An 18,355-nucleotide genomic window follows, 5' to 3' on the forward strand; every position below is an offset into this window, starting at 1 on the left:
TAAAAATAAGATCGGATCATTTAATAATACCAAATAGTGCTTTTGTTTAGTTATGATAATACCATCTCTGCTTATTGTGAGTAGTTAGGGTTGAATCTTGTTATAGGAAATACTGTTTCAGTAAGATCTTGGTATAACCCAAATTTCTTTAAGCCCTATTTGATTTTCATATTCAATTTAATGAATCAAAATATAAGAGATTTTTTTTTGTAGTTTATTTTATCTTGAGTGGGCTCAAACTTAAAAGCATTTCAATTTCTTACTGCTTTTACAGTATTAAGGACTTCTATTGGATGTCTTGGAGCTTTTTGTTGGGTGGTGATTAGGTATTTTAATATTTTCTCTTAGTCTTGGAAACTGCTCTACAGACTGTGGCTCCCCTAGGAAAATTACTTGACCCTACAATCTGAAAAATGGGAATAATAACAATTATCCTACTTTGTAGGGCTATTGTGAAGATTAAATGAGATAATTTATGTAAAATAGTGAGAATAGTTCTAGGCACAGTGAGAATACTCAGTAAATTTAGCCCTTTTCATTGTAACTCAATTTGAAAAATACACTTAATACAGGCGTGTTCCTAAAACTAATGTTATTTTTACCTCCTCAACTTCTAGAAGCAATGTTTATTTATCTTGAACCTGTTTAGTTACCTTCTAGCTATCCATTTAAAATACTGAATCTTATTTTTTCTGATGTAATAGTGATATATGTACATTGCAGAAAGTTTAGAAATGATAGAAAAGCATTATAAGAAGAAATAAATCATTCATACTACTTCTACCTAGGATAGCCCTTGAATTATTTTTCCTCATATTTCCTTTTAGTTTTTTTCCTGTAGATAAAGATAAAATAGGCATGACACAGACAAGTCAGAACAGTAAAAATTATATTTACATATACTGTATAGAATTATAGTCCATATATGCAAATTGAGTCAATTGATACCCAATTCCATAGGAATATGGTCTATAATTCCTAGTTTATTTAAAGAGACCTAGTTTTGGGTATACAAGTTATAAAACAAATATTTAAAAGAGATAGGAATTTATGCACCTTATCCAGAGATTAATCATTTCTGTCAAATAATTAAAAAGTCTCCCGTGTCTGTTTTAGAGCTTCTTGAGTCTGAGTCCAAAGAATTCTCTTTTTAATGCCTCTATATAAATGTTGGAGAAAGCACTTTCATTTCTGTAAAACCACATTAGAGACATTATCTCAAGTGTAAATTCCTTTCCACCCCAGGGCTTTGTCAATAATCCCCCACTGCCCTGTCTTGTCTTTGCATTCTCTTACCACCCAGGAAGGCTCTGGAGTGGTCTTGGATGGGCATTTTCCCTAAATGAGTGAGTCATCAGACTTCTTAGAGTGCCTGGGGAAATACACCTTTCCTTAAGTTCCCACTCCAAATCCTCTCACAAGCTGGAGAATGTTGTGGCTGCTTGTGCAAATCTGTGTTCTGGTTCCATAGTTTGATGTCTTATCCATCTGCCACCATTAATGCTAGAGGGTGTTTTGAGGGCAACACATTTTGCACTGAACAAGGCTCTCCATCTTGCTGTCATTCATTTATATGTCACTCCCAGATTTATCATGGTGTCATAACATACTTCTCAATCAGCAGTTATAATGAAATACAGTCAGCCAATTATTTATAGAAAGACCTAACAATATTTGCATGATGAAAAGGGAGAATGAGGTGAGGTGATTAAGATACTTTTTACCACATCTGATGAATCCGTTGATAGTATATTTTAACATAGCATTAAGCTTTAACATAAAGGTTTTAGTTTAGACCAAAGGAGTTATTTCCAAGGATTGGGCACTATTAGACATAGAAACAATGGTTACCAAAGATTTATGGAAAACCCTCTGACTCTGTACAAACATGGGCTTGACTGACTGATGCAAAGGAATGGGATAAAGGCCCAAAATCTGAATTTTACTTATGGTTTGAAAAGTTCTTTATGTTCCAGCAGCAGAAGACTAGTAGAATCTCCTTTTTTTAAAGAGAGAAAATAGAGTCAATCTTATAATCTAGAAAGCTTCAGTGCATCTCATTTTGAATTACCAAATACAACTTGCCTGATTTCACCTGATTGAAAAAATAATCAATAAATCTCTGTTAGCCTGAGGCAAGGGCATGATTCCGCTCTCCAAATTCTGGGAATGACTAGAATAGACTTTTACTTTCTGGGAAAGGAGAAGGTGAGCCCGCTTGCAGACAGAAAACTGATTTATTTGACGAGCGAAGGGTTCTTAAGTTTATGTGCCTCATGATTGTATCTTTGTAGCAGGCTTTGGGGAACCTGTCTGCAAGTATTATTAGTTCTTGGGCACCTTTTTGCGGTCTTTTCACATTTTTCACTCACCCGTCACTTCTGTTTGAATGCTGCTGCATCTTACCAAAGATGTATCCATAGTCCTTAATCCTGTGTGAAACCTCTCAACCTCTAGGGCTGCTATGGAGAGAATCCATGACTCTGAGGTCAGACTCTGGGCCATCTCAATTTATTTGAAAAATATCTATAAACCTGAAGAAAGCAGAAAAGGTCCCTTGGAGAGTAACTTCTATCTCATGCACTCTATTTCATAGGAGAAGCAGTCCTCCCTCAGACCTCCCCTAGACAACTGAAGATAAAGATATGGATTGTAACAAAAGGACGAAGTAAGAATAGTTAAGATGTGCTTTTCATATGCCAATCGGAAGTAGAGCTTTATATAAACAGGACTCTATCCAATTGTAACACATAAATACCCTGCATGTATTATATTTTTAAAGTGAACCAGGGTGTTTTAGATGCAATTAACAGAAAATATAACTCAAAATGGTTTAAAGCAGTGGTTCTTAGACTTGGTAGCACATGGGAATTGACTAGGAGTTTAAACAAAAATACTGGAGATAGCATTCCACTGCCAGAGATCATAACTTAATAAGGGTATGGCCTGGGCATTGAGGTTTTAAAAACTCCACAGGTGATTCTCATGTGCAACAGTGTTTGAGAGCCACTGGTTTTAACAGTAGTGGAAGTGATTGGCTTTTGTGGCTGAGACGTGCAAAGTTATGGGGAGCTTCAGGAGGGGCCTGATGCAATGGCTCCGAGCGACAGGGACCCGGCTCTGCCACTTCAGTGTTGACCTTTTAGAGCATTAGGGCCATTCTGCTTGCAATCCCAAGGTGACTGCCAGCAATTTCTAGGGCACATGCATCCAGGTTTAAATCAGCAGAAAAGAGAGAGTCTACTTCTCCAATGGCTCAGACATCTTGTTATTTATTTCAGCACAGACTATCCAGGGCAACACAGTCCCCACCACTCCCTGTTCTACCCCCCTCCAAGGCAAACATCCCGAGTCGGGGGCCATTAATTCCTGGGCTTGCTCTCTAGTTTTCAATGCATTTAGCCCTTGGCTCCTGTATATGTTAATTGTTGGGCCCTTGAAGATGTATGCATTTGTGACCCCTACTTTGGAAATTGGCTTTCTAATTAAATGCCAACTCTTTAACTGTTGTTGGAAAAAACATCTTTTGGTATAAACATTAACATCAGAGATTATTAAATGTCTGACTTTTAGGAATTGTAGACATTTCTAAATAGCTCATTCAGTTAGTCAACAAATATCTATTAAGCCTCTGCTGTGTGCAGGCAAACAGGAGAGACACACGCCATGCCTATGTAAGGCTTATGCTACCTCATGATGTAAATTTTATGTAAAATGTAGGGAGGAATGAAGAAAGAAAATATTAAATTTTTCCATTAATTCATTCAACAAATTTGTATTTAGCACTTACTATGTGCCAGGTAGTGTTTTAGGCACAAGAGAGGTGGCAGTGAACAGATAAAGTTACTGCTCTCCTAAAGCTTACATTTTATTTAGGAGACAGACTCCAAATAAGCAAGTACATATATATATATATATATATATATATATATATATATATGGTATGTCAAGGGATGGTAAGTACCAAGCAGAAAAAAATAAGGCAGGGTAAAGTAAGAGATAGTGATGTTGGTGGAGGGGGAGGTAGATTTTAATTGGGTGGTCAGAGAAAGCCTCTCTGATAGGGACATTTGAGATAGTGATGCCTACATCTAGTCAAGGAGAATCACAAGTAGAGAGAATAGAAAGTCCACAGACTGCTTTGGTGTTCTCATAGTAACTCTATGGCCAAAATAAAAGCAGGGTTTTCCAGTTCTCCTACACATGTGATTTCTATTTATCAAGTTATCAAGCAAAGACCTTCTTGCCCTCCACTTGTATGTAATCATTATCTGAATGACATAACCTCAAGAAATAAAATAATATAAATGCATAGAGGGGGAAATGTAGATAACCAGGGAGGAATTTGTCATCTGTTGGGCTCAGAATGGGCAAATAAAAACAGATGTGGAATATGTAGGAATATGTATTTTTTCTAATGTTATGTGTTATTAAATTTACTACCAGGCCTGCCTAAATCTGTAGCTTAAAATCCTGAATTAAACATCCATTGTAGATGGATCTAACAGTGGCAAAATATATTAAGTAAGCTTCAAATTAAATAAGTTTTAGGAGGTTGGTTTGAGAATCTGACTACCATTAGAATACATTATAGATGGTTTCTTTAGGAAAGTGTGTTCCAAGTTCCAAACAACTTGCTCACTAACTTTTGAAATAATCACCTGTTTGTATTATGGCCCTTGCTCACGTGAAAGGTGTCTTTCCTTGGCTTCCTCTCCTCTCTCTCTGGAAGAGAAGGCATTGCTTTCTTCTGTGCAAGACAGAAAACCCTGCCTCCAATAGCAGTGAAATGTTGTATGGGTTCCTCTTCTCTCCAAGTCCTTATTCTGTTCTTTTAACTAAAACTTATTGATTTGTCAAGCATTTTGCTGGGCAGTGCTTCTCACACTTTAGCATGCATCAAATTTACCTGTAGGGCTTGTTAAAACTCACACTGCTGGCACCCCAGAGTTCCCAGCCCAAGAATCTGTAGGTCTAACAAGTTCCCAGGTGATGAAGATGCTGCTTGCCCAGGAATCATACTTGGTTAACTACTGGTGCTAAGTACATAAAAGTGAGTAATAGATAGTTTCTGCCTTTGAGGGATTTTTAGGAAACCAAATGCATATATTCAAAGTACGTAGTCATAGGCATAATGACATAATTTCAAATATTTAGCCAAAGGTAAAAATCACGAACATTTATCATCCTAAAGAGAATGTTAAAGAGAAATCTATAGCTTATGTGCGACTTTTTCACCAAGGTAAGCTTCAAACATGCCTTTGATTCATTTTCTTACCTGATTTTCTCTTTAGGTAATTGCTCTCACTTTAGACCTCAGTGATGGGCTCCTGTATTGGTTGGTTCAAGACAGTCAATGTATTAACCTGTACACAGCTGTTCTTCGGGGACAGAAGTAAGTAGTATTCTTCAAAAGTGACTGGTTGAGAATCAAAGGAAAATGACTCACCCCTCCATTATAACTGATAATGTTTGAGGATTCATTTATCCTTTCAATACGCATTTAATAATTACCCACTGTGTTGCAGGGATTGTGCTTGATCTTAGGGAAAGCAAACTAAGACCAAGTCATTCCTTCAGAAGATTTTATATTTTAGGAGAAATACAGATTTGTAAACAACCAATTATAATAGGACATGGCAAGTGCTGCAATGAGGTATGACAGTGTAGGTGGATGGTTCTGTAACAAATTATATATAATCCCTTCAATTCAGAAAACCTTTAAATTATTTTAAAAGTTATTTTAACCATGGAAATGGATGACAATTTAAAAATAATTTTATAAAAATCAAGATACATGTGCATGTGTAAACAAACCAGATATCACAGAAGGGCCTGTAATTAAAATTTGTAGTTCCCTTTCCCTGCCACAGTCTTCTCCACCATCAGGTCTGATTCTTAGAAGCAATCACTTTTGGTGGTTACTTCCATATCTCTCATCTTTAGATATTTATCTGCTGACTTCCGGGCATGATAGATAAGACCTCAGCTCAGTTTCCCCAGCCTTCCTTTCCCTTTTCTCCTACAATTACAGTACTTTTTTTAGTTTCTTCATTGATTTTTTTATTGTAACCTTACAAAAAAATTTCACATTATTTCTTATTCCTTATGCTGTCTGGAGACAGTATCTCTTTTTTTTAATTCATTTTATTGAGATATATTCACATACCATGGAGTCATACAAAACAAATCGTACATTCAATTGTTCACAGTATCATTACCTAGTTGTGCATTCATCACCAAAATCAATCCCTGACACCTTCATTACCACACACACGAAAATAACAAAAATAATAATTAAAGTGAAAAAGAGCAATTAAAGTAAAAAAGAACACTGGGTGCCTCTGTTTGTTTGTTTGTTTGTTTTTTCCTTCCCCCGTTTTTCTACTCATCCATCCATAAACTAGACAAAGGGGAGTATGGTCCATATGACTTTCCCAATCACATTGTCACCCCTCATAAGCTACATTTTTATACAATCATCTTCAAGATTCATGGGTTCTGGGTTGTAGTTTGATAGTTTCAGGTATTTACTACTAGCTACTCCGATTCACTAGAACCTAAAAAGGGTTGTCTATATTGTGCATAAGAGTGCCCACCAGAGTGACCTCTTGGCTCCTTTCAGAATCTCTCTGCCACTGTAGCTTATTTCATTTCCTTTCACATCCCCTTTTTGGTCAAGAAGATGTTCTCTATCCCACAATGCCCATAGACAGTATAACTGCCCATTTCTTTTCCTTCCACTCCTGTTCTCTACCTTCTGTCTTCCAAATTCCATTATTTACAGTCTGTTCTGTAATGATAATTGATTTTCTTGTTTTGGGAAAGTAATAAATTGCAATATATTATCATGACACCATTAGATTTTAGAAAATGAATTATTTTTTTTTTTTACAAATAATAATCACGTTAAGAAAAACTTGGAAAATAGAGAGAAAAGAACATCCCAGGTTCTTTTTACCTAAATGCAAGCACTGACACACTGACATTGCCAAGTTTTTTCCTCTAGTAATTTTTCCTATGCTCTTTTTTTACACTTTATTTTTTTAGTTAGTAATTGCTGATTACTAATATAGAAAAATAAAATTTATTTTTGTGCATTTACTTTGTATCTTGCTACATTGGTAAATTCACTTGTATATTCTAATAATTTTCCTATAGAATAATTTTAGTAAGGTTTATAGTGATCTCATAAAATGAGCTAGGAAATATTCTTTCTTACTCTATTTCCTGAAAGAGTTTGTATAAAATTGCTGTTAGTTTTTCCTTAAATATTTGAAAGCATTCATCAGTGAATCCATCTGGTGGATTAACTAAATAGTCTTTTATATTTACTTACCTAAATGTTCTTTATTCCTTCCTGTAGATCTTAACACAAGTTTCCTTAACACAAGTTTCTATCTTAACACAAGTTTCCTTCAGTCTATAGAACTTCTTTTAGCATTTTTTGTAATGCAGAGTTGCTGGCAATGAATTCTTCAGCTTTGTTTTTCTGGAAATATCTGTTTTTCACCTTCATTTCTGAAGGATTTTTTTTTTTTTTTTCTGGATATAGATTTCTAGGTTGATGCTTTTTTTTATTTATATACTTAAAAAATGCATTCCATTGTCTTCTGGATCCCATTGATTCTGAGGAGAAATCACTTACCATCCTTACCACTGTTCCTCAATATGCTACATTTATATTTATATTTCCTCTTTATCTTTGGTTTTCAGAAGTTTGACTATGACATGCCAAAGTGTGTTTTCCTTTGTGTTTATACCACTTCTTATTCCCCTAGCATCTTGGAAATGTGATTAGATGTCATTCATTAATTCTGGAAAATTCACAGTCATTATCTCCTCAAGAGATAACGTGCTTTAATCTCTTTTTCTCTTCTCGTTCTGGGACTTTGATTATGCATTATTAGTCCATTTGGTATTATTGTACAGATCTTGGATTTTTGTTACATTTTTCTGCTCCTTTTTTTCCCTTTATATTTGACTATGGATAATTTCAATTTACCTGTCTTCAAATTCACTTTCTTTCTTCTATTCCATCCAGTCTGCTAATAAATCTGTTGAAGGCATGTCATCCTGATATTGTGTTTTCATTTTTAGAATTTCTATTTGCCTTTTTTTAATAGTTTCCATTTCTCTGCTAATATTCCCCATCTATACATATATCTTGTTTGCCTTTTCCACTAGATCCTTTGAAACATTAATCATAGATATTTTAGAGTCTCTTTCCCATAATCACAAGATCTGGGTCTTCACTCATTCTAGTTCTACTGGATATTTTATTTCTTGACAAAGGGTTGTATTTTCTTGTATTATCATTTGTCTTATAATTCCTGATTATATTTTGAACATTGGTAGAAAAGAAAGGTAGAGACTGAAATAAATACTATGCCCCAAATGGGTTGAATCAGTTTGGTCTGTAGTTGAGCTGAGTTTAGGATTTGCTGTGCCCTTAGTTATTTTCAGTGTGCCACAGGCTTCAAATTCCTCCAATGTTGCTCTGCCACTGCTTTGTGTTTCATTTGAGGCCTAAATACAAGAGTGTTTTTCTCAGTACTCCTGCTCTACCTCAGCTTTCAGCAGGTCCTGAATACCTGAACCACAGAACCATCTCTCTCCACCCTTCTGCTCCTCCACCAGTTGCAGTTTGCTGTTGCCTGGCATTAGGCACAAGTTCTTAATGTTCCCTTATCAATATTAGGTATTGTGCCTTGGAGATGGGGCTTTCTCAGCATTCCTGCCCCCCACCCCTTAATGACAAATAAGCTCTGCTTTGTTTCAGTGCCAGATTCTGGAATTAGCAATTTCCTTTCTCCTGTATGAGACTTCTGCCTCCTATCAATACAGGGTTCAAGTGGGCAGGTTTGTTTCCCACTCTCAGTAGCAGATTGCTTCTTCCTTCCCCCAGTGGCAGTGGACTTCTATCTGGTATTAGTTCAGGTCTGCAGCATGGACAGGTTTCTCTAGGTTCTCCTGGTCTACCCTCAAACTTAGGCAGGCCTCACACACCTGCCGTACAGAGGGGTTCTCTCTCAGTCTCTTTCCCTTTCTCTAACTTTTCCATGAGCACTTGCTGGAGACCAATGGAAAACAGTTGGTGCAGGGGACTGGGCTCACCTTGTGTCTGGTGCTCCCAGAAATTCTAAACTGTCATGCTGGGTCACAGTTGGCCTTTAAGAGTTCATTAAAATTTCAGTATATCTGAACTTAAAATACAGGACATAAAATCGTTACAGCATAGCATTTAGAGGAAGAATTTAGAGATCATTTCATTTCATAGATGAGAAAGCTGAAACCCAGAGATGTGCATAAATCTGCCAAATGTCACATGGTTAATCAGAGGGAGGGTCGGGAAAGGATTAGACTTAAACCTAAAGGTCATGCTCTAGGACAGAAATTCCTAGATTGGGTTCCTAGATTGGGTCCATTATTGGATTCTTGGGTCCTCAGGGAGTTCTTGGAGAGCTTCAGGTCATGTGTGAATGCACTAAAATTTAGGATCAATACCTTTCATCATATTTCTAAAGGAGTCTGTGATTTCACGAAGACCAAGAACTCCTGCTCTATGAAGACAATGTCAAGATTGCTTTTAGATTAAAAAATGCATTTAGTGTTATAGATGGAAAAACTCTCAATCATGGAAACTTTTAAAAAGGAGTATATTATGTGCATATATATGTATATGTGTTTGCAGATATACATATATACATATAATGCATATTTACATATAATGCATATAAACATACCTACACACAAAAAATCTGATTAACTAGTTATTTTGCATCAATTATGGCACAAGGCTCTGGCTAGTTTCCCACCTGTGAACCATAGAAAACTGGCCATTCCTTTCCTTAGAATCTTAAGGTATTGCAATCTGTTTGCCAAAGTATCTGTCTGCAGTGAGGTATAGAGGATGTTTGAAGGGACAGTGTTCTGAAAGATCACAGTCCATTCTCTGTGTCCAAACATCTCAGAGTCAGTTAGCTGCCATTCTTGGAGAACCCAGCTCCTCAACATCCACTGACTCAATATCATTGGATTGAGCAGGTAGAAGAAGGAATTTTCTTGATGTAAACAGTCTTAAAAATGCCTTTCTTCATTTCAAGATTAATAATACTTCCTCATATGTACGCAGTATGGACTACAGCAGCTCTTGGTGAGGTGACACAAATAATCAGCATATTTTTCTCTCTGAGCAAGGCTCACTTTTAATTACACCAGGAAAAAAAACCTTGTACATAGAAACAGGGACTCCAAGCCATCTTACAAGCAGGAAGTTTTTCCTAATATCTAACCAAAATTCCTTCTTCTACATTTTTAGTTTTCCTTTAGTCTAGATTGAGGCTATTGAATACAAATAAAACACAAGCCACATATGTAGTTGTAAATTTCCTAGTTGTCTCATTAAATAGGTAATAAGAAACAGGTAAAATAAATTTTAATAATATATTTTATTTACTTCAATATATTGAAAATATTATCCTTTCAACATGTAGCCTACATGAAAATCATGGAGTTATTGTACATTTTGTTGGAATTAATTCTTGGAAAATCAGTGTATATTTTATATTTATAGGGTCCTCCATTAGGATGTTAAATTTTTATAGGAAATATTTTATCTATATTTAGATTTCATAAAATTTATAGCTGGAAAAGTAGATTTACATACTCAGGATGTTCTAAAATACTTAAAATTTTCTAATAACCAAATCAAATATTACTTTTTAAAATTAACTTTAAATCAAATTAAATAATATTAAAAATTCAGTCCCTCGGAATAGCTAGAAGTAAATACCTGAAGCTACCAAACTCCAACCCAGCAGTTTGGACTCCTGAAGACAATTATATAATAATGTAGATTACAAGGGGTGACAGTGTGATTGTGAAGACCTTGTGGATCACACCCCCTTTAGCTAGTGTATGGATGAGTGGAGGAATGGGGATAAAAACTAAAGGACAAATGGGGTGGGATGGGGGGATGATTTGGGTGTTCTTTTTTCACTTTTATTTTTTATTCTTGTTCTGGTTCTTTCTGATGTAAGGAAAATGTTCAGAGATAGATTGTGGTGATGAACGCATAACTATGTTATCATACTGTGGACAGTGGATTGTATATCATGGATGATTGTATGGTGTGTGAATGTATTTCAATAAAACTGAATTTAATAAAAAAAAAAAATTCAGTCCCTCAATCTCACTAAAGGTTTAATAGCCACATGTGGCCAGTGGCTACAATATTGGTCAGTGCAGACCTAGCTTGTACTGAAGCTAAATCAGTTGTTTGCTGCCACTCTGAGTATTCTGAACTTCAGAACTATAGTTGAGCTGCCCTTCAACCTGCTCTTCCCTTTCCTAAGTACACTGATTCCCTTTAGTTTATAAGAGAACAAGGCTACCACCAGTATGACAACGTATCTGACTCGGAGTTGAGAAGGGTACAACTGTCATACAAGTTCAGGCTTGTTAGATCTGCCCTGGTAACATTGTTCCAAAGGAGCTCCAGCCCCCTTGCTAGTCCCTCTGTCTGAAATGCTCCCCAAACTGAAACTGCCTTGGTTAATTCCTATCCAGTCTGCATGGCTTAGTGTAAATACCACTCCCTCAGGGAGGCACTTTTGAAACTGACCAGAATAGGTTAGGAGTCCTTAGGAAGGAACCCACCCTACTTTCCTTTCCTTGCATTGCCATTCAGCATTGTAATGATTTGCTAATTACCTGCCTTTTCTGATAGGCTGTATACCCTATGAGGGCAGGGACTGTGTCTGTCTTCTTTACCACTGCATTCCCAGTGGATAACACAGAACTAGACATGTAACATTTGTTAAATGAATCAATGAATGAATGAATAAATGAGTAAACCAACTTTTAGTAGAGTAACTCCAGCTGACTGCTATAAGCATCTCATATATCATGGAAAAGTTTAAAGTGCAAATGCCTTTTTGTGATTTTTGGGGTGAGCTTCAATTCAAGTCTAGCTTTACTTGTTGTTGAAGACTGAAGAATTTGGAATACTTACCTCCTAAAAGTGAGGAGGCAGTGCTGAAGTTGTGTTGAACACCAGAGGTCAAGAATTTGGGGGTTAACTCAAGCACGCTGACTTTTATAGGAGAGAGGAGTTTTCAGCTGGAAACTACAGGAAGCTCAAGCCAATGGCAACCAGGGAATATCCAGGCTAGCCCTGCAGGGAAACTCTCTGTTCTGGGGACTTTTAGGGAGGAATGCTGAAACAATCAAACCAAAAAAACAACCCTGTGAGCAAGGCTGGCATGGGCACATTGGAGCATATGGGTGGTCTAGGGTGTCCTGTTGGGTGACCTTCCTTCCAGCTGGAATTTGGTTTTGCATATCTCACACAATCACTGGAAAGTTCTAGTGAGGAATAGAAACAACAAAGTGCAAAATTAGACAACTGAGTAAAAGTCCAAAGGCAAATCAGATGCTGTCTTCACATTCGAGTAGGTATGGATAGACAGCATTTTATTAGAAAAAAGGGGCTATAGTAATAATTTCAATGAATAGACTTCTTTATAAGACTCACAATTCCCAGCTATGGTCCTCTGAGGTAAGTTCAGTTTTCTCAAAGGGGTTATTGTAAAATTCTCAAAATAAACTTTCATTGTTTTGATTTTACATGGCCTTGTGAAAAGAAAAGACTATCAACACTTTTAAAAGATTCAGAGGAAATATAAAAAAAAAAAAAAAGAGAGAAAAAATCAAACCACTACTCCAAAAGGTTGAGAATCATGAGAACGTTTTACAGGGTGCTAGGTAACTGTACCAAGTAGAAGATGTTTAAAGTATCGGTGTAAAATTCCCTACCACAGGGGAAAAAAATCTCTAAAAGAAATTTAAATAGTCTGATTATTTGAATTCCTGAGGCTGAAAAGGAGTGTTTTGACTAAGCTACAGAAGCTGATAAGCATCACTGAAGAAAGGATGGGGGAGCCTTCCTTAGTAAAAAGCAGGCGAGAACAATGGACAGAAGGTAAATCAGATGACCGACTAAAAGTAAAAGGGAGGCAGGACCCAGGAGGAGAAACCGAGGCATCTTCTGGCTTGATTTCCACTGTTCACCTTGTTAGGCCAGCATGTCTGTGAGGGGGTGCTGTGAGTCCTAGAATTGACCTGTTCATCTCTTTATTTTCTGAGAAAGCTGTGATGAAATGAGATCAGCCCTCCTACCCCCGGATGCAGAATTATTGGAATTGCTTATATCCACATTTTACAGATGGTTAAGTGAGAGGTTGAGTCATTTGCCTCATCACACACTTAAAAAGATTTAAGTTGTCATTGCATGCACTTCTGCCTGCTTCTGAAGTAGGCTGCCTCCCGCAGCCCCGAGACTGTGAATTTTTTTAATTCACAAAGGAGTATGATACTTCATAGGAGCCAAAATACCCACGAGGGCCATGTAGGCTACACCTTCTTGCATCTGGATCCACTGAGTAGGTGTGAGGCCGTTGCCTGGAGCTTGAGGACCGTAAGTGAAGGGGACGGGTAGACCGGAAGGGTGCCCTCCCCTCCCAGGCCTGTGAGACCTGACAAACGCTGCTCCTGAGAGAAAGTATTCCTTGTCCCTAGTGACCAGAGTCCTCATGGCCACCAGATTCGGGTACCATATTTTATTCCTAGATATTCTAGATATTCTAGATAAATGTCCCCAAATTCTTGCTCTTTGGTCATCTCCTTTTTTTTTTCTTTTCAAATCTCTCAGACATAATAAACTTCCTTTTCTTAGTTACAATAACATTCCAATCCTAAATCTTAATATCTCTCTAGTGTGGTTTACTGGATTTTCCTTGTTTGATCTCAAAGCCCTTCTACTCCACAATCTTAGCCTCATGTACAGACGGCAAATGCATATGGCAGGCATTGGTTTTTGCTGGTTTCATTACTGGATGTTAACTTTATTTCCAAGGACCGTAAGTTCCTTGCCTCATTTCCTTCTTCTGCAAATACAGGCATTATAGGAGCATATGGGATAAGCCAAATATTTGATCTCTGTGCTAAGGAAGTCACACAAATTCAAACTGTGCCTTTGATTTAGGGTATTATCAAACCAACAAATATTTTTTAAAAATCTGTCCCTTCTTTATCACTCTTGCTATTGCAGCATCACACCAATGATAAGAGAAGCCCCTAGAAAATTTGCTTTAGATCTACTTTAAGAAAATTGTAAAAAAAAAAAAAAAGGCAACTTAATATGAAAGTGAGAAAAAGGATACTAATTGTTGCAAAAAATTTTCTCTTTAATTTCTTATACACAAACACACATGTACTCATAAAACACACATTCTCACCAGTACTTGCATTTACCGATCCTTCCCCCCAACTCCAGATACACTCACTAATTGGTGTTACGTTTTAGCAGCATTGGTGATACGACCATCACAGCATTTGCAGCCTGGAGTACTTCTGAAATTTCCCAGAATGCACTGATGTACTATAGCGGTCGGCTTTTCTGGATCAACGGCGTTAGGATTATCACAGCCCAAGAAATAGGTCAGAGAACCAGCGTCTCTGTTTTGGAACCAGCCAAATTTAATCAGTTCACAATTATTCAGACATCTCTCAAACCTCTACCAGGTACAATGTTTTATTCCTGCCTCCCCGCTTCCCACACACATCTTCTGTCAAATAAATGTTTAGATTGGGACTTATTCTGAAGAATTATGCTTTAAGAGATGAAAAAGGCTTTAGTGATGTCTCTTAATTTGCTTAAGGTCAGTTTAATCTTAACCTAAATTTACAGCCTGGAAAAGTCAGAAAAAGATGATTTGGGGGATGTTTCAAAGGAAAGGGAAATTTTGTTTTGGTACTAATTATTAGTAATTTCCATTAATTTTCCAGGATTTCTTTCATAATTGATACCTCTAAGTCCTTTCTTCCCCAATTAATTTTTTTCTTCTATCCCATAGGGAATTTTTCCTTTGCTCCTAAGGTTATCCCAGATTCTGTACAAAAATCTTCATTTAGGATTGAAGGAAATGCGTCAAGTTTTCAAATCCTGTGGAATGCTCCCCCTGCTGTGGGATGGGGTGTGATTTTCTACAGTGTGGAATTCAGTGCTTATTCTAAGGTATGGCATTGCTTCTAGTAACTTCCAGTTCTCAGACTGTACTATGAGTCAGCCTTGACCACACTGATCTTCTCTCAGCCAAATCTATGTCTTTTGTTGTTCCCATAGCATTTGGTTTAGTAAGGTGATTCCTAATAAAACATGTTTACAGCTAGTTGCTGACCACTATGTTGTTACTGTTAACTTAACTGCTATGGTGGGCACTATTTAACTGGTCTGTGTGGTAAAACATGGAATTTTCCAAAATTAGCATTTTCAGAACTGCATGCTTTCTCTTTTCCATGTGAACCACAATTAGGGGAGTTTAGTTAATTAGGAATAAAAGACTACGATTCTCATCGTAAGAAAATAATGTCTTGTGCTTGTATTTTAGTTTCTGGCCACTGAACAACAGCCTTTACCTGAATTTACTGTGGAAGGGCTGGAGCCCTATGCTTTATTTAATCTTTCTGTCACTCCTTATACCTACTGGGGAAAGGGCCCCAAAACATCTCTATTACTTCGAGCACCTGAAGCAGGTACAGGGGTTAAAAATCTCTCTTAAAAAAAAAAAAAAGATAGAATCTTGCTTTCCATTAACTGGAATGGATGTATAATAATATTTAAAAATAATTTCCAGTTCTTTAGATGTATATGGATACACAGGCAATGACTTTCAGAGATTAGAATTGCACTGTTAAAATGAATCTGCTTAATTTCTTCCTAAAAGAATATTTCAAAGATTTATTAAAGAATGCTTCACTTGATTTTAATGATAGAGAAGATGCAGATAACATGTTTCCGATAATTCGTGAAACCTTTCATAAGGAAAATGTGCAATTAAGAGCAGAGATGGTTTCTTGGATGCAGGCTTATTAGGAGGTATTGTCACAGATGGTAACTCAGAGTCTTCTGTGGGTGATAAATGACATCCAAATTTAATGTTTCTTTAAAAAAATATTTTTAAAAGGTTGCTAGTCATATCTTTACATGTGTATATAACTTCAAAGTGTACAGAGCACATTTATATGCATGGTTCCTTTATTAAACACTTATTGTATGCTTACCATGTGTCAGAAACATCATTTCATTTGATCCACACACAGCTCTGGGGTAGAGAGGGCAGATGCTATTATCTCCATAATGCAAATGAGAAAAAGGAAGCTCAGCAATTTTCCCCAGTTTAAAATTGCTCGGCAAAGGCAGGCTGAGACTTAATCCAGACTTTTCACTACAGTTCAATCAAATCTCCATTTGGTTATTTTTGCAAATGTTGGCAAACAATAGTATGGTATTGAGTTAATTTATGTAAACCTCCCAGCACCGGACCTGGCAGGCATTAAAAGCTCAGTAAACATAGATACTCATTCACCATTGCGTTTCATGCTGTCAAACTTCTTTCAACAATGTTGATCCATGAGCACACAGCAGGAACATATGGTAGAGGCTGGGTGGATCCTGAAGCAGTTAGCACTGGATCAGGTATGCCCTGATTGAAGTTTCCTTGGGGTGGCAGCTTTGGGTGGATCATTCTGCGGAAATGGATTTGACTACATCCATTGAGGCTGCATCAGGGTCAACAGCACTCAGCTCCCTGATGGGGACAATGGGGAAGAATGATAAGATTTGGTGTTTGCCCTCTGGAAATTTGCAATATATTTGGGAAATTATTTAAGTTGATCAACATTTATTAAGCACTTACTGTGTGTCAATCCTATACTAGATTCAGGAGGATTTAATGAGGAATGGAAGAGAAGCTTTCTCTGATGGAGTTCATAAAGGTTGAGGAGAGAAACACACAGTTAACAATAATAGAAAAAAGACAGTGATAAGAGCAGCAATGGCAATATTATGAAGCCTTCATTCTTTACCAAGCTGTTTCAGGCATTCTTAGGAAGGGGAGATGGACAAGGACTACTGGTATGGCCAAGGAAGGCCTTTGGAAGAGCAGAAACTTAACCGGGCCCTGAGGGCTGGAGTGAGAAGAGGTGTCCCATGCAAGAAGTACCAATGTAAGAAGGCCTGGAGACTGAAAACTGGTGTGAGTGTAGAACACTGAGAAGCAATGTGATTGTAATGGGGAACCTTATAGAGAAGTCCTAAGAAAGAAGAAGGGCATCTGGGGTGCAATAACATCAAAATCAGGCAGAGGAATTTCTCTTGATTAAGGGAACTGGAGAGACTAAATTGCTTGATTTAGTTTAATCTGAACCCCAAACTGTAGTATCAGCTTTCCCCAACCTTCCTGCCTCCTGGAACGGGGGTCCGGGGTGAGAGGGCCTGGATCCCTGATAGGCTGTGTTTTGCACCCTGCACTGGCTGCAGGCTGGCTAGAGTAACTGCCTTCCTTCCTGCTGACTGCCATTCCCACCTCCAGCTAAGTCAGTCTGTTAGGATGAGACTGAATATTGCATTTTCTAAGGAGAACCAGTCACCTTCCATCTTCACAGGGAATAGATGAAAGATATGGGCTTAAACTTGTGGTAAGAGGGATTTGGGCTGAAAAGAAGGAAGTCTTATCTGTCAATGAGATTTGCTGTAACATCAAAATAGGTTCCTGAAGAACTCTTCGGAATATTCTTTCCTGAAGGGCTTTCAGAACTAGATAGATATACCTCAATATCTGGAATGGGACATATTTATTGCTCATTTGCTCCACACCCTCATCATGAGTGGTAAAAGCCAGTCTTATATTATTTTCTGCCCTATCTGTGCCTCTGCTTTTCAGTTCCATCAGCACCAGAGAATCCCAGGATATTTATATTGCCAAGTGGAAAATACGGCAACAAGAATGAAGTTGTGGTGGAATTTAGGTGGAATAAACCTAAGCATGAAAATGGTGTGTTAACAAGATTTGAAATTTTCTATCAAATATCCAACCAAAGTGACACAAACAAAACATTCAAAGACTGGATTGCTGTCAATGTCACTCCCTCAGTGATGTCTTTTCAACTTGAGGGCATGAGTCCTGGGTACATTGTTTGCTTCCAGGTATGAGAGTGAAAACAGGGATTTTGGGGTCTTCATAGTGCAAAACAGAAGGCTAATTGAAGGGACAGGTGAAGAATTCTGGAACCCACTCTGTCAATCATTTGAGGTACATTGTGATCACAGGAGTCAATGGACAGCAACAGTTCAAAGGCGGGGACCAGGGACAGCTAGGGCAAAGGACAGCCTGACAACTCTCTCACATTCACAGTACTTTCTAGATTGAGTCACCCGTTACTTTTGGACACTATTACTATGGGTCATGCCCTCTGGAAGGTGCTTTCATATTCATTATCTCATATGCTCACA

General features: G+C 37.4%; 1 protein-coding gene across 5 annotated transcripts in view; it reads left to right on the forward strand.

Moving 5' to 3' along the window:
• The window catches only part of ROS1 (ROS proto-oncogene 1, receptor tyrosine kinase), a 132,973-nt gene that overhangs the window by 54,816 nt on the left and 59,802 nt on the right, over positions 1-18,355 (forward strand). For 4 of the 5 annotated variants that reach the window (XM_037843313.1, XM_037843311.1, XM_037843312.1 and 1 more), the window contains exons 18-22: positions 5,295-5,395; positions 14,369-14,586; positions 14,919-15,079; positions 15,453-15,597; positions 17,787-18,049. In XM_037843313.1, coding sequence (XP_037699241.1) covers positions 5,295-5,395; positions 14,369-14,586; positions 14,919-15,079; positions 15,453-15,597; positions 17,787-18,049 — 888 coding nt within the window. The remainder of the gene's footprint in view (positions 1-5,294; positions 5,396-14,368; positions 14,587-14,918; positions 15,080-15,452; positions 15,598-17,786; positions 18,050-18,355) is intronic. The other variant, XM_037843310.1, reaches the window with a different exon arrangement.

Source organism: Choloepus didactylus, chromosome 7 (genome assembly GCF_015220235.1).
Source record: "Choloepus didactylus isolate mChoDid1 chromosome 7, mChoDid1.pri, whole genome shotgun sequence".
Classification (NCBI taxonomy): Eukaryota; Metazoa; Chordata; class Mammalia; order Pilosa; family Megalonychidae; genus Choloepus; species Choloepus didactylus.